The sequence below is a fragment of the Crocodylus siamensis genome, chromosome 1 (assembly GCF_052110815.1).
Source record: "Crocodylus siamensis isolate JL-2025a chromosome 1, ASM5211081v1, whole genome shotgun sequence".
NCBI classification, from domain to species: domain Eukaryota; kingdom Metazoa; phylum Chordata; order Crocodylia; family Crocodylidae; genus Crocodylus; species Crocodylus siamensis.
In genome coordinates, this window is record NC_143395.1 from 400,610,476 (window position 1) to 400,625,345 (window position 14,870).

The window sequence follows — 14,870 nt, forward strand, 5'->3', positions numbered from 1 at the left end:
CAATGACCTGAGAACAAAATCCTAGATCCATCTATGGAAAGGAATGTATAAACATAGGCCCACAGCATACAAATTGTTTGATAGATATCTTTGTGGGTTGGTGGTTCAGATCTGGTAATGCCCTTCCAACCAGATCTGCAAACACAATTGTACTAAAGCAGTAGTACTCAACCTCTGGCCTGTGGGCCAGATACATCCCACAGAGCTATATAACCTGGCCCACAGTGCTTCACATTGGTCTAGAAGTTTGATGGTGATGAAGTGGTGACAGCAGTACTGTCAAATTTTCAGACCTATGGGGAGCACCCCACACTGGATTACATAGCCCTGAACACTAGATCACTGGTTCACGGTTGAGTCAATGCTCAGGGTCGCTCCATGGCTGGATCCAGCACACAAGGTTGAATCAGCACTGGCTCTGGCAGGCTGGGTGAACCAGCACTGGCTCTGGCATGCAGAGTCAGGCAGGTACACAGGATTGCACCTGCATACCAGCTGTACATGGGATCCAGCCTTTGAACCAGCCCAATACCACTCATCCACCCCAGAAGACTGAAAGATTGAGTACCATTGTACTAGACCAGTGGTGCTCAACTTTTTTGCCCTGTGGGCTGGATGAGGAGTGCCTATAATTCTCCACAGGCACCTGCTTTATAAGGTGTCAGTTACATAGCAAAGACACAGAAATACCCAAAAACATAGATGAGTTTTCAGGACTCAAATAAAAACAGTAAGAAAGTTGGAAACAAAATGAACTTCATTAGAATATTGAAATGTAAATCATCTATACATGTAATAATCATAAAATGAGCTATAGTAAATATTATTATATTAAATATTAGACTGTATTAAAGAGAGACCTACTGTGCTCCCATGCCATGTTGCACTGTACAACCTTCATGAAACAACTCTCTAATAACTATTATAGTTTCTTTTTAAAGAGATAAAAAGTAAGATAAAACAGAGATCATGCAGGATTGTGGTTAGTCTCTCCTTCAGATGATGAAATAGACCACTGTTTGTGTAGTGAATAGACTTTTAATTAGTTTGACATGTATACTATAATGGGAAGATTGAATGGGAGGTACCACCTGTCAGATCATAGAATAATAGAAAATGAGAGGTGTAAAGGACCTCAGGAGATCATCTATTCCAACCTCTTGCTCAAAGCAGGACCATCCCCAACTAGACCATAGCAGCCAAAAAAGTATCTAGCCGCATCTTAAAAACATCCTGGGACAGATATTTCACCACCTCTCTGGGTAACCTGTTCCACTGTTTTACTGCCCTCCTAGGAGAAAATATCTAACCTAAACTCCCCTTGCTGCAACCTGAGATTGTTTCTCCTTTTTCTGTCATCTGCCACCACTGAAAACCCTCTAGCTCCATCCTTTTTTGAACCTCCCTTCAGGTAGTTGGAAGGCTGCTATTAAATCCCTTCTCAGTCTTCTCTTCTCTAGACTAAATAAGCCCAGTTCCCTCAGCCTCTCCTCAGAAGTTATTCTTCCAGCTCAGGAACCATTTTTGTTGCCCTCCACTGGATTCTGTCCAACTTGTCCACATCCTTTCTGTAGTGGGGGACCTAAAACTGAACACAGTACTCCAGATGTGTCCTCACAAGTGCTGAACAGAGGGGAATAATCACTTCCCTGGACCTACTGGCAACACTTGTACCAATGCAGTTGTATGTCGTTAGCCTTCTTGGCAACAAGGGCATACTGCTGGCTTATATTCAGCTTATTGTCCACTGTAACCCCCAGGTCCTTTTCTGCAGAGCTGCTGCCCAGCCAGCCCCCAGCCTGTACTGGTGCAGGGGATTGTTCTATCCTAAGAACAGGACTTTCCACTTGTCCTTGTTGAAACTCATGAGATTCCTTTTGAGCCAATCTTCCAATTTGTCTAGGTCATACTGAATCCTAGCCCTACCCTCCACCATATCTACTACTCCCCCAGCTTGATGTCATTTGCAGACTTGCTGAGGGTGCAGTCTATGCCATCTTTCAGGTCACTGATGAAGACATTGAACAAAACTGGCCCCAGGACCGACCTTTGGGGCACTCCACTTTGATACTGGCTGCCAACTAGACATTTAGCCATTGATTATTACCTTCTGAGCCTGATGCTTCAGCCAGTTTTGTATCCACCTTACAGTCCATTCATCCATCCCGTAATTCCTTAGTTTGCCTGCAAGAATGTTGTGGGAGACCATATCAAAACTCTTGCTAAAATTCAGGTATATCATATCCACTGATCTCCCCAGATCCACAGAGCCTGTCATTTCATCATAGAAGGCAATCATGTTGGTCAGGCAGATGATCAAATGTAAGAGTATGGACAGTAGCTTAAGTGAGGGGATGAGCAGGGCAGCAGTCCCAGATTCCATCTTCTTTGGTGGGATTCCAGGGGGGCAGAATAGCTACTGTTTGCAGCTAACCATGTCTCTGTTGTTGGCAGCACAGCAGCCAATACTGTCCATGCAAAGCTGTGGCCTTGTTACAGTTTTGAGTATGGATGCTTTAAGGGTATGTAGAAAAAGTATGCTATGGAGGGGTGTCTTCAGGGATATAGGTGGAGTGGTCAGGAAAACAGGATCACAAAATAAATATTGTTTCCCTCATTTACTTTTTTTTTCTTTTGAAATTGTAAGTCAAGTATGATGGCAAGCAGTGAATAAAAATGCACTTCTGTTCCATGCTGATTATGAATGCAGGACCTGAAGTTGGAGGGGGGGAAGAGTCATTGACACAATCTAGTGCCTGCTCATCTGCAGAATTTCTGTATTATATTAAAAAAAAAATTTGTGCACCAATTATGGAAAGACAGCTGTTTTATTCACAGAGTCCGCAAAGCTCTATTAGTTTCATAGCAGAGTTGCACATTCCTTGAACAGAAGCTTTTTGAGTTACAGAATTTAGAAGCTAGCTTCATTTGCAGAGCTTTAAATACCAAAGGTTGTAATGAAGCTTTAAAGTCTCAACCATTAAATCTATGAACTTTCAAAGTTATTTAGACCATAGCTGTTTATTGAGCTCCATGAGAAGTTCTGTAGAGTTCCTGAGTTTTTGTGGGGCTTAGCAAGAGCAAGCTTTCATATTCTGTCAGGGGAATCTCTACAAGCTCCACAAGACCCACTAAGAATATATATCTTCCAGGACCTCATAGGGTATGTCCAGATGAGTGCACATGTGCAGGCTGGCTGACCTGCTCCACCGGGCTTTAAACTAAGCCTGCTGGGGGATGGGGGGACTACTGCCCCTGCTGGCCCGCTGAACGGCCCTTGCAAAGCCAGCGGACCAAGGCACTTAAGGGGGCACTTAAGGGAGCTCACCCCTGCCCCAGCCCTGGCACAATCTGTGGGCAAGGCAAGAGCCCCCAAGGGCACACTTGCCTGCCTCTACACTAATGCCAGGAGTCTGGGCAACAAGCAGGACGAGCTCGTCCTCCTGCTCAGTGCAAAGAAATATGATGTCATTGGGATAACGGAGACCTGGTGGGACTCCACCCATGACTGGACCACGGGTAGAGAGGGCTATACCCTGTACAGGAGGGATCGTGTTGACAAAAGGGGCGGGGGTGTAGCTCTCTATGTGAAGGAAATCTACATGTCCCTGCAAGCTGATGTTGGCAACCGGCATGGACAGCTAGAGACCCTCTGGGTAAAAATTCGTGGGGAATTCGGCACAGGGGACACAACGGTGGGAGTCTACTACAGACCTCCCACTCAAAGTCCCGAGCTTGACCAGGAGTTCGCCCGGGAACTGACTGAGGCCGCTTGCTCCAGGACCTTGGTTGTCATCAGTGACTTCAATTACCCGGACATCTCGGGGAAGATCACTCAGCTAAATCTGAGCGGGCGCAAAGCTTTCGCTCATGCGTGGATGACCTCTACCTGACCCAAGAGGTCTATGGGCCAACGAGAGGCAAAGCGCTGCTTGACCTGGTACTGGCTACGGGGGATGACCTAATCGGCGACCTAGTGATCGATGGGAAGTTGGGTGACAGCGACCACGAGCTGATCACCTTCACCATCCGCCGTAAAGCTGGCAAGTCAGTCAGCAACACAGAAGTCCTTGACTTCAGAAAAGCCGACTTTGACAAGCTCAAGAGGCTAGTCGGTCAGGCCCTCAGGGACCATGACCCCAGGGAGATGGGAGTTCAAGAAGAGTGGTTGCTTCTCAAGGAAGCGATCCTCAGTGCACAAGCTAAATCTATTCCAACACGGAGGAAAGGCAGGAAGAAGGCACAGCAGCCCCCTGGCTCTCCAGAGACCTAGCGGACCTACTGTGGCTAAAAAGGAAAGCCTACAAAGGATGGAGGACGGGATTCACCTCCAAGGAGAATTACTCCGCGCTGGTCTGGTCCTGCAGGGACCAAACCAGGAAAGCCAAGGCTGCAACTGAACTCCAACTAGCTTCAGGCATCTAGGACAACAAAAAGTCCTTTTTCAGGTATGTGGGGAGCCAGAGGAAAAGCAAGGGCAATGTTGGACCCCTGCTAAACCAGATGGGGCAACTGACAACTGACGCCCAGGAAAAAGCCAACCTATTAAATAGGTACTTTGCGTCAGTCTTTCATCAGTCCCATGGGACGCCCATGCCTGCTATGGGACAGGGAAATCTGGGTGAGGGGGATCCCCTACCCTCCATCAATGCTGACCTCGTGAAGGAACACCTTGAGAAGCTGGATACCTTCAAGTCAGCTGGCCCTGACAACCTGCACCCCAGGGTACTCAAGGAGCTGGTGAGCGTCATAGCCCAGCCTCTGGCACGGGTCTTTGAAAACTCCTGGCGCTCTGGTGTAGTGCCCGAAGACTGGAAGAAGGCCAATGTGGTGCCGATCTTCAAGAAAGGGAGGAGAGTGGATCCGGCTAACTACAGGCCCTTTAGCCTGACTTCTATCCTGGGGAAGATCTTAGAAAAGTTTATTAAGGAGGCCATCCTTGAGGGACTGGCCCAGGCTAACATTCTAAGGGACAGCCAGCACGGGTTTGTTGCGGGTAGGTCTTGTTTGACCAATCTCATTTCCTTCTATGACCAGGTGACCTATCACCTGGACAAGGGAGAAGAGATTGATGTCATATATCTTGACTTCAAAAAAGCTTTTGATCTGGTATCCCATGATCACCTCTTGGCCAAACTGGCCAGTTGTGGCCTTGGCTCCACCACGATCCACTGGCTGGGAAATTGGCTTCGTGGTCGGACCCAGAGGGTTGTGATTGATGGCAGTCAATCATCATGGTGCCCTGTAACCAGTGGGGTCCCTCAACACTCTGTCCTGGGACCCATACTGTTCAACATCTTCATTAATGATGTGGACATTGGAGTTAGGAGTGGACTGGCCAAGTTTGCCGATGACACCAAACTTTGGGGCAAAGCATCCACGCCAGAAGATAGGCGGGTGATCCAGGCTGACCTGGACAAGCTCAGCAAATGGGCAGACGAGAACCTGATGGTGTTTAACACCGAAAAATGCAAAGTTCTCCACCTTGGGAGGAAAAACCTGCAGCACCCTTATAGGCTCGGCAGTGCTACATTGGTTAGCACTACAGAAGAAAGAGACTTGGGGGTCATCATTGACCACGAGATGAACATGAGCCTCCAATGCGATGCTGCAGCTAGTAAAGCGACCAAAATGCTGGCGTGCATCCATAGATGCTTCTCGAGCAAATCCTGGGACGTCATTCTCCCCTTGTACTTGGCCTTGGTGAGGCCGCAGCTGGAGTACTGCGTCCAGTTTTGGGCTCCACAATTCAAAAAGGATGTGGAGAAGCTTGAGAGAGTCCAGAGGAGAGCCACACACATGATCAGAGGTCAGGAAAACAGATCTTACGATGACAGGCTGAGAGCCATGGGACTCTTTAGCCTGGAAAAGCGCAGGCTCAGGGGTGATCTGATGGCCACCTATAAGTTTATCAGGGGTGACCACCAGGATCTGGGGGAACATCTGTCTGTTCACCAGAGCGCCCCAAGGGATGACGAGGTTGAATGGTCACAAACTCCTGCAAGACCGTTTCAGGCTGGACATAAGGAAGAATTTCTTTACTGTCCGAGCCCCCAAGGTCTGGAACAGTCTGCCATTGGAGGTGGTTCAAGCACCTACATTGAACACCTTCAAGAGTAAATTGGATGCTTATCTTGCTGGGATCCTATGACCCCAGCTGACTTCCTGCCCTTTGGGCAGGGGGCTGGACTCGATGATCTCCCGAGGTCCCTTCCAGCCTTAATGTCTATGAAATCTATGAAATTCTTGCAGTGTCTCAAACCCCTTGAGGTTTGCCCCTTTGCCCATTTGGGCAAAATTAGACCCCTGGATATCCAGGGGTCAAAAAAAACCAATCTGCAAAACAGCGAGGCAAGGCAAGGCACAGTCCCGGACCATGCCCTGAGGCAACTGGAGGCTCGGGTCCTCCACAAAGACATGTCTGTATGGCTGGTCCTTGCCTGGTGCTGAAGCACACTGCCTGCCTGTGCAGGGCAACCAGCGGTGCAGGCTGCAGTGACTGGGACCTGGGCCCTGTGCCAGGTAAGTAGGGGGTGGAGGGGATTGAAGAAGGGGGAAGGGGACCCCATGCTCTCTCCCCCAGCACCCTGATCACTGGCCCACCTGCCGTCAGCTCCCCACTGGCTGCCCTGCCCAGCCCCAGCCTTCTGGCACTAGAAAAAAAAAAAAAAGAAAAAGCCCCGCACTCACTAACTGTTGCAGTCGCCCTCAGGGCCACTGGAAACTTATGGCAGAGCCCCCCCACAGGGAAGTGGGGGACAGTGGGGACTGGCCCTGGCTTCCTGGCACCCACGCTGCTGCTTCCCCATGGCACATGGGCAGCACAGCTCCCCACACTGTCTGGGAGCTGGGATAGCTCAGGCTGAGCGATTGCAGGCTCCAGGTGACAGCTGGAGCTGCCCCAGCTCCCAGACAGCGTGCGGTGCCCTGCCAAGCTGCACTGTACTGTACCTATGGGATGGGGCAACAGCAATGTGGGTGCCAGGTAGCCGGGGCCAGTCCCTGCACCACACCAGGTGGGGGGACTTTGCCATGTGTCCCTGGTGGCCCCAATGGCCACTGCTACATCCTGTGAGTGTGGGGCTTCTTTTTTTTTAGTGTTAGGAGGCTGGGGCTGAGTAGGGCAGTGATGGTGGGCTGGGGAGCGGCTGCAGACAAGCCCCTAGTGGAGGGGGATGGAGATGAGCGGGAGATGTTCTCCTACTCAGCTACAGTCTCCTGCTCATTCCCCTGCTCATTTTCTTGCTCGTCTCCAGCCTTGGGAGGCTGGAGATGAGCAAGAGATCAAGCAGGGGGCTGGAGAGAGCAGGTGAATGAGCAGGGAGCTGGAGAGGAGCAGGGGAACAGGTAGGAGGCTGGAGATGAGCAGTGGAACATCTCCAGCTCATCTCCAGCCTCCTGCTCATTCTCCTGCTCCTCTCCACCCCCCTAATCATTCTCCTGATGAGCCTCCTGCTCATCTCCAGCCTTCCGGAATGAGCAGGGGGCTAGAAATCAGGGGGAGCAGTGGGGGGGGGGGACTAGGGCCGGGTGAGTGGGGTTCTAGGGGGAGTGCTATAGCCCCTGGAGGGGGCTGGGACCCTTCAGGCAGGGCAGTCCATGTGCTGTGAGTGGGGGCTCTGCCCTGTGGGGGGCAGGGAACCCACCCCTTCTAAGCAAACTCTGCCACACAGGGCCCACCCATATCCACAGTCCCCACACACTGACCACCCCCCCATCCCTCTGCACCGGGGCAGCTTTTTATACTGCTGGGGCCAGTCCAGCAGCTGGCACCAGCCTCTAGCTCCCCCTGGCTGCACAACCAGATAGACCCAGGCAGGGCTATTTTGCCTCTAGTGGTACACTTTGGTGTGGTGCAAATTGTATGTCTGGGCACACGCCCTGAGGCAAAAAGCCCCAGCTCAAATTTACATAACTTCTGTTTGAGCTGATGGAAGAGCATGTGTCTGTATGTGTAGATGCGCCCACAGAGTTGTCAAAAACACTCCAAAGTGTTGCATCCATCATCCTCTCTCTCCCTTTCCTGCCTCCCCCCTCCCATGTCTTTCACTTTACTTTTTAGATGTCCATGAGCTTGTCTGTGCAAGAGTGAAGCTTAAATGTGTTTTCATTTATAGTCCCAATTAAGTTTTGATGTCTTAGAAGCAGAGCCAGATCAACCCTTTAGTGGGTCCTAGGCAAACAAACTCATGGGCCCCTACTTAATACTATATATTTATATTACTTTTTGCACTCAATAATTATAATATGTAAAACAAGCACAACTGGGCCCCATCTTCATGTAGAGCCTTATGCATTTGCCTAGTTTGTCTGTGCGTTAATCCAGCCCTGCTTAGATGTTCATATACTTTAACTTTCATGATAGAACCTTGTCTCAGAATGGCTTCAGAAAGAGTATGGGCTAAATGTTGAGGTGATCTGAAAAGTTGTGCAAAGATTTCTTTGCAGATACAAAAACATTCTGAGTTGCTCTAATTCAACTAAATGAAAAAGCTTCCTGACCATTATCACAATAAGTATGTTGATGCCTGTATTTTTTCTTAGATACATGCATATTTTATATGCATGCATCAGTTAATTTTATTACAGCCCACTTCCTATTAAGCAGCAGGTGGGTGTATTAATTAGCGGAAGGCAAACAGCTTTTGCAGCTAAAGTTATGAAGCAAACTATATAGGAATCTGTAATTTTTAAAAATGTTTCGTTCATGGATTTTGATCTCTAATGATTAACATAGAACCCAATTATCTGAAGTGTTTCATAGATTTCATAGACGTTAGGGCTGGAAGGGACCTCGGAAGATCATCGAGTCCAGCCCCCTGCCCAAAGGGCAGGAAGTCAGCTGGGGTCATAGAATCCCAGCAAGATAAGCATCCAGTTTGCTCTTAAAGGTGTTCAATGTACGTGCTTGAACTACCTCCGATGGCAAGCTGTTCCAGACCTTGGGGGCTTGGACAGTAAAGAAATTCTTCCTTATGTCCAGCCTGAAACGGTCTTGCAGGAGTTTGTGACCGTTCGACCTTGTCATCCCTTGGGGCACTCCGGTGAACAAACATTCCCCCAGATCCTGGTGGTCACCCATGGTAAACTTATAGGTGGCCATCAGATCACCCCTAAGCCTGCGTTTTTCCAGGCTAAAGAGTCCCATGGCTCTCAGCCTGTCGTCGTAAGGTATTTTTTCCTGACCTCTGATCATGTGCATGGCTCTTCTCTGAACTCTCTCAAGCTTCTCCACATCCTTTTTGAATTGTGCAGCCCAAAACTGGATGCAGTATTCCAGCTGTGGCCTCACCAAGGCCGAGTACAAGGGGAGAATGATGTCCCAGGATTTGCTTGAGAAGCATCTATGGATGCAAGCCAGCATTTTGGTCGCTTTACTAGCCACAGCATCGCATTGCAGGCTCATGTTCATCTTGTGGTCAATGATGACCCCCAAGTCTCTTTCTTCCGTAGTGCTAGCCCGCGTAGCACTGGCGAGCCTATAAGGATGCTGCAGGTTTTTCCTCCCAAGGTGGAGAACCTTGCATTTTTCGGTGTTAAACACCATCAGGTTCTAGTCCACCCATTTGCTGAGCTTGTCCAGGTCAGCCTGGATCACCCACCTGTCTTCTGGTGTGGATGCTTTGCCCCAAAGTTTGGTGTCATCAGCGAACTTGGCCAGTCCGCTCCTGACTCCAATGTCCACATCATTAATGAAGATGTTGAACAATATGGGTCCAAGGACAGAGCCTTGAGGGACCCCACTGGTCACAGAACACCATAATGATTGACTTCCATCATTTACTACTCTCTGCGTCTGACCACGGAGCCAGTTTCCCAGCCAGTGGATCGTGGTGGACCCAATTGGCCAGTTTCGCCAAGAGGTGATCATGAGATACCAGATTGAAGGCTTTTTTGAAGTCAAGATATATGACATCAACCTCTTCTCCCTTGTCCAGGTAATAGGTCACCTAGTCGTAAAAGGAAATGAGATTGGTCAAGCAAGACCTACCTGCAACAAACCTGTGCTGGCTATCCCTCAGGATGTTGGCATTGGCCAGTCCATTAAGGATGGCCTCTTTAATAAACTTTTCTAAGGTCTTCCCTGGGATAGAAGTCAGGCTGATGGGCCTATAGTTAGCTGGATCCACTTTGCTCCCTTTCTTGAAGATAAGCACCACATTGGCCTTCTTCCAGTCTTGGGCACTGCACCAGAACGCCAGGAGTTTTCAAAGATCCGTGCCAGAGGCTGGGCTATGATGCTCACCAGCTCCTTGAGTACCCTGGGGTGTAGATTGTCAGGGCCGGCTGACTTGAAGGTGTCCAGCTTCTCAAGGTGTTCCTTCATGAGATCAGCATTAATGGAGGACAGGGGATCTCCCTCACCCGGACCTCCCTGCCCCATAGCAGGCATGGGTGTCCCATGGGACTGATGAAAGGCTAATGCAAAGTACCCATTTAATAGGTTGGCTTTTTCCTGGGTGTCAGTTGTCAGTTGCCCCATCTGGTTCAGCAGGGGTCCAATGTTGCCCTTGCTTTTTCTTCGGCTCCCCACATATCTGAAAAAGGACTTTTTATTGTCCTTGGTGCTCGAAGCTAGTTGGAGTTCAGTTGCAGCCTTGGCTTTCCTGGTTTGCTCCCTGCAGGACCGGACCAGTGCAGAATAATCCTCCTTGGAGGTGAATCACCTCCTCCATCCTTTGTAGGCCTTTCTTTTTAGCCTCAGGAGGTCTGCTAGATCGCTGGAAAGCCACGGGGGCTGCTGTGCCCTCTTGCTGCCTTTCCTTCAAGATGGAATACACTTAGCTTGTGCATTGAGGATCGCTTCCTTGAGGAGCAGCCACTCTTCTTGAACTCCCCTTCCCTGGGGTCTTGGTCCCTTAGGGCCTCACTGACAAGCCTCCTGAGCTTGTCAAAGTTGGCTTTCCTGAAGCCAAGGACTTCCATGTCGCTGACTTGCCAGCTTTATGGTGGATGGTGAAGGTGATCAGCTCATGGTCACTGTCACCCAGCTTCCCATCAATCACTAGGTCGCTGATTAGGTCATCCCCAGTAGCCAGTACCAGGTCGAGCAGCACTTTACCTCTCATTGGCCCATAGACTTCTTGAGTCAGGTAGAGGTCATCCACGCATGAGAGGAAGCTTTGCGACCGCTCGGATTTTGCTGAGTGATCCTCCCACGAGATGTCCGGGTAATTGAAGTCGCCCATGACAACCATGGTCCTGGAGCATGCAACCTCTGCCAGTTCCTGGGCGAACTCCTGGTCAAGCTCTTGATTTTGGGTGGGAGGTCTGTAGTAGACTCCCACTGTTGTGTCCCCTATGCTGTGTTCCCCACAGATTTTAACCCAGAGGGTCTCCAGTCATCCACCCTGGTCACCAATATCAGCTTTCCTTAACATAGAGAGCTACACCCCCACCCTTTTTATCTGTATGATCCCTCCTGTACAGGGTATAGCCATCTATACCTGTGGTCCAGTCATGGGTAGAGTCCCACCAGGTCTCTGTTATCCCTATGACATCATAATTATTTGCATTAAGCAAGAGGACGAGTTCCTCCTGCTTATTCCCCAAGCTCCTGGCATTTGTGTACAGGCAGACAAGTGTCCCCTTGGGGGCTCTTGCCTTGTCCACAGATTGTGCCAGGGCTGGGGCAGGGGTGAGCTCCCTTAAGTGCCTTGGCCTGCTGGCTTTGCAAGGGTTGCCTACCAGGCCAGCAGTGGCAGTAGTCCCCCTGCCCTCCAGTGGGCTTAGTTTAAAGCCCAGTGGAGCAGGTCAGCCAGTCTGGCTGAGAAGAGCCTCCTCCCCAGCAGAGAGATGTGGAGACGATCTCTTCCCAGCAGCTCACTGCCTCTTTTGCCAAAAAGTGGGCTGTGGTCATGGAAGCCAAAGCCTTCCTGATGACACCAGCGCCACAGTCTTTGGCTGACTACGTGGATCCTCCTCTCCCTCCTCAGCCCATACCTCGAGACTGGGAGGATCGATGAGAACACCACCTGTGCCCCCAGACCCTTTAGCCCTGTTCCCAAATCCCTGTAGTGCCTCATGACCCGGCTGGGAGCACTCTGAGCCATGTCATTGGTGCCCAAATGAATAAGGAGTATGGGATAGTGGTCTGTGGGCTGGAGGAACTTGGGGATCCTCTCCGTAATATCCTGGATGCAGGCCCCCAGGAAGCAGCAGACTTCCTGGGCTAAGGGGTCGGGGCGGCAGATTACCCCCTCAGTCCCCCTCAGGATGGAAAAAAAAAATTTTTTTTTATGGCACCCAGGATTACCAGGCGGTCTTCCATCCAGGTACTACCCGAGCCCAGGTTGAGCACCTCTTCTTGTGAGTACCTCTTCTTTGGTGCAGAGCTTCTTCAGCATCTGTGGAGTTGGTAGAAAATGAAGATGCTGAAAACTGTAATGAAAGAGGGAAGTGGAACAGATCAGTCTGGATAGGCCATGCACAAATACTCTTCTAGTAAGCATTTGTTCTGTGCCAGTGTGACATGCAGACTGGGTGTGTCCACACGAGATGTTATGTCGTCAGCTGGCCTTCTACACTACAAAGCATCAACTGGCCTTTTACACTACAACAACATAGCATCAGCAGGCATGAAACGTGATGCTGATGCTACTGTGCAGTAGCAAAGAGCTACTGCGCAGTAGGGTTGGAAATGACCCGTATGCTGCCAGAACTGTGCAGTAACAGCTGTTACTGCTTAGTCATTTAGTACTTGCTTTAGCATTTAGTAAGTACTAAATAATTGCACAGTAACAGCTGCACAGTCAGGGGCATGTATAGACACGCCCACTGGATACTGGGCTAGATGGACTTGTGATCTGACTCGGTATGCCATTGTTTATGTTCAGAAATATATAGCACTGCAGATTTTGGTCTTGACCTGAGCCATCTTAACTTAATCCCAAGAATCTAACAGGATTTTGGGGGGAGGTTTCCCCATGGTTATACCTCTGGGTGATGGAATAAATGAGCTCGAACACTGCCAGTAAAGTCATTTTACAGATTTTGTAACAGCACTCTTACAAAATTACTTCTTTGGGTGGAGTTAAAATTGCATGTCCTTCCTTATATTCACTTACCATTTTTCCCCACTGCATGTTTTTGTATTCCAGGGAAACCTGTTTGTTTATAAGCAATATCTTTTAAAAAATTATCCAAAAATTCTTTTTTATGAGTAGTTTGACAGCATTTTAAATATTTTGCCCTTGAGACCAACATTGCTGTTGTACATAGTGTAGAAGAAGTGTGAAAATGAGTGTGTGCATTTTCTCTTGTTATACTTTAGTCGAATCATTACTTGAAGGAGAAATATAACTAAATCAATTACAGCTTTGGGAGCTAATAGTTGCTTTTTTGTCATAAATTTTGTAATGCTACTAATTCAGACACACTGAAAAAACATTACTACCTTGGATATATGATTTTTTGAGAAATTCGTGTTTGATTTTTATTGTTACAAAGACTATTATCCCCTCTATCCCATTTAAATAGAACTTTGTTTCTAAAGGCAAATTCTGTTGGTGTATCATTTTTATAAGTGCTTTATGACTACAGATAGTAACTATGTATTTAGCAAACAATATTGGTTTGTGTTTGCTTATTAAAAAGTTAATTTTTGTTACTATGAAAAAATACCCAATCAATGATTACTTTTATTTCCTTCCACAGAATATAGATTTACCTAACAAAGAAAATGAGAATTACACAGCTTCTGTTCACCAGCTGGAAAGTGAGAATGAAAGGTTACAAAGTAAAATTGTTAAATTACAGAATGATACTGAAACATCATTACTGCCTAGGTTGGATACATATGAAGAAACAGAGTGTACCAACCAAGCCCAAATGGAAGAAAAGGAAGAGAGGTAAAAGTTAGGGTCCCACAGCCAAATTAATCTTTCTGTAAATGTTTTAAGATGTTTTACAAAGAGGCCAAACCCAAATTTCCTTACTCAGCTTCTATCCACTTAAAACTCTCAAAGAGCTCAGCAGACATAGAACAACACCGAATTCCCATATATATATTCCTATTAACTTTACTAGTAATTTTTTATGTTTTCAGTACTTTTAAAAATAATTTTATTTCATATATATTCCTATTAATTTAACTATTATTATCAAGGCACCCCACAGAAAACACTAGCTTTTTGTTTACACTTGGTTTTTGGCTGTGTAATAGAGCAATTCTGTTGCAAAGAACACAGATCACAACAAGTCAGAATGTTTTGAAAACTGTAAATTCCTATTTGAAATCTCTGGGCTCTTGTACACGTGATGCTATCACCATGTACACATGATGAAAACACCACTTTGTATGGCTTAATGGTGTCACACTGGCCAAAGGAAGTGATGGGGATGGTGCCTGAGGCCCTGGAAGCCTGGATGGGCTTGAGGAAGCATTGGAACAGATGCCTATGAGCTAGGACAGCACCCAGCCAGCTACTAGCCTGCCTGGGCAGCCCCACGCCCTGTGCACTATCCCCACCACCTTCTCCTGCCACCATCAAACTCAGCTACCCTCCTGCCTCCTTCCCGAACTGCCCGAGGGGCAAGCCAGCCCGTTCCCAGGCAGCCCCAGATGTCCTGTCAGCTGTAGGAGCCTGCTGAAGGCAGAAGCAGCGAGGGGCCTGATCCCTTTTTTTTTTTTTTTTTTTTCTTCAATGGAGCCTCCCCACCTCTCCTGTGGCCAGAGGGCAAGCTGCCAGTGGTCTGAGTGGTCCCTGACTATGGGAGACCCCAGTCCTTCCCTCCATGGTAGCAGCACCCCCCAGGGCCATCCAGACAGGCTGCTAGCAGTCTGGGTGCTGCCCCAGCTCAAATTTGGGGAAGAGTTGGATTGGGCCGGGTGCTGCCTCCAAGCTGGGGCAGCACCCAGCTCGCTAGCA

At 48.5% G+C, this 14,870-nt stretch overlaps 1 protein-coding gene across 1 annotated transcript in view; it reads left to right on the forward strand.

Moving 5' to 3' along the window:
- Positions 1-14,870, forward strand: part of DEUP1 (deuterosome assembly protein 1) — a 117,432-nt gene that overhangs the window by 75,607 nt on the left and 26,955 nt on the right. The window contains exon 11 of the mRNA XM_090030567.1: positions 13,657-13,850. Coding sequence (XP_089886693.1) covers positions 13,657-13,850 — 194 coding nt within the window. The remainder of the gene's footprint in view (positions 1-13,656; positions 13,851-14,870) is intronic.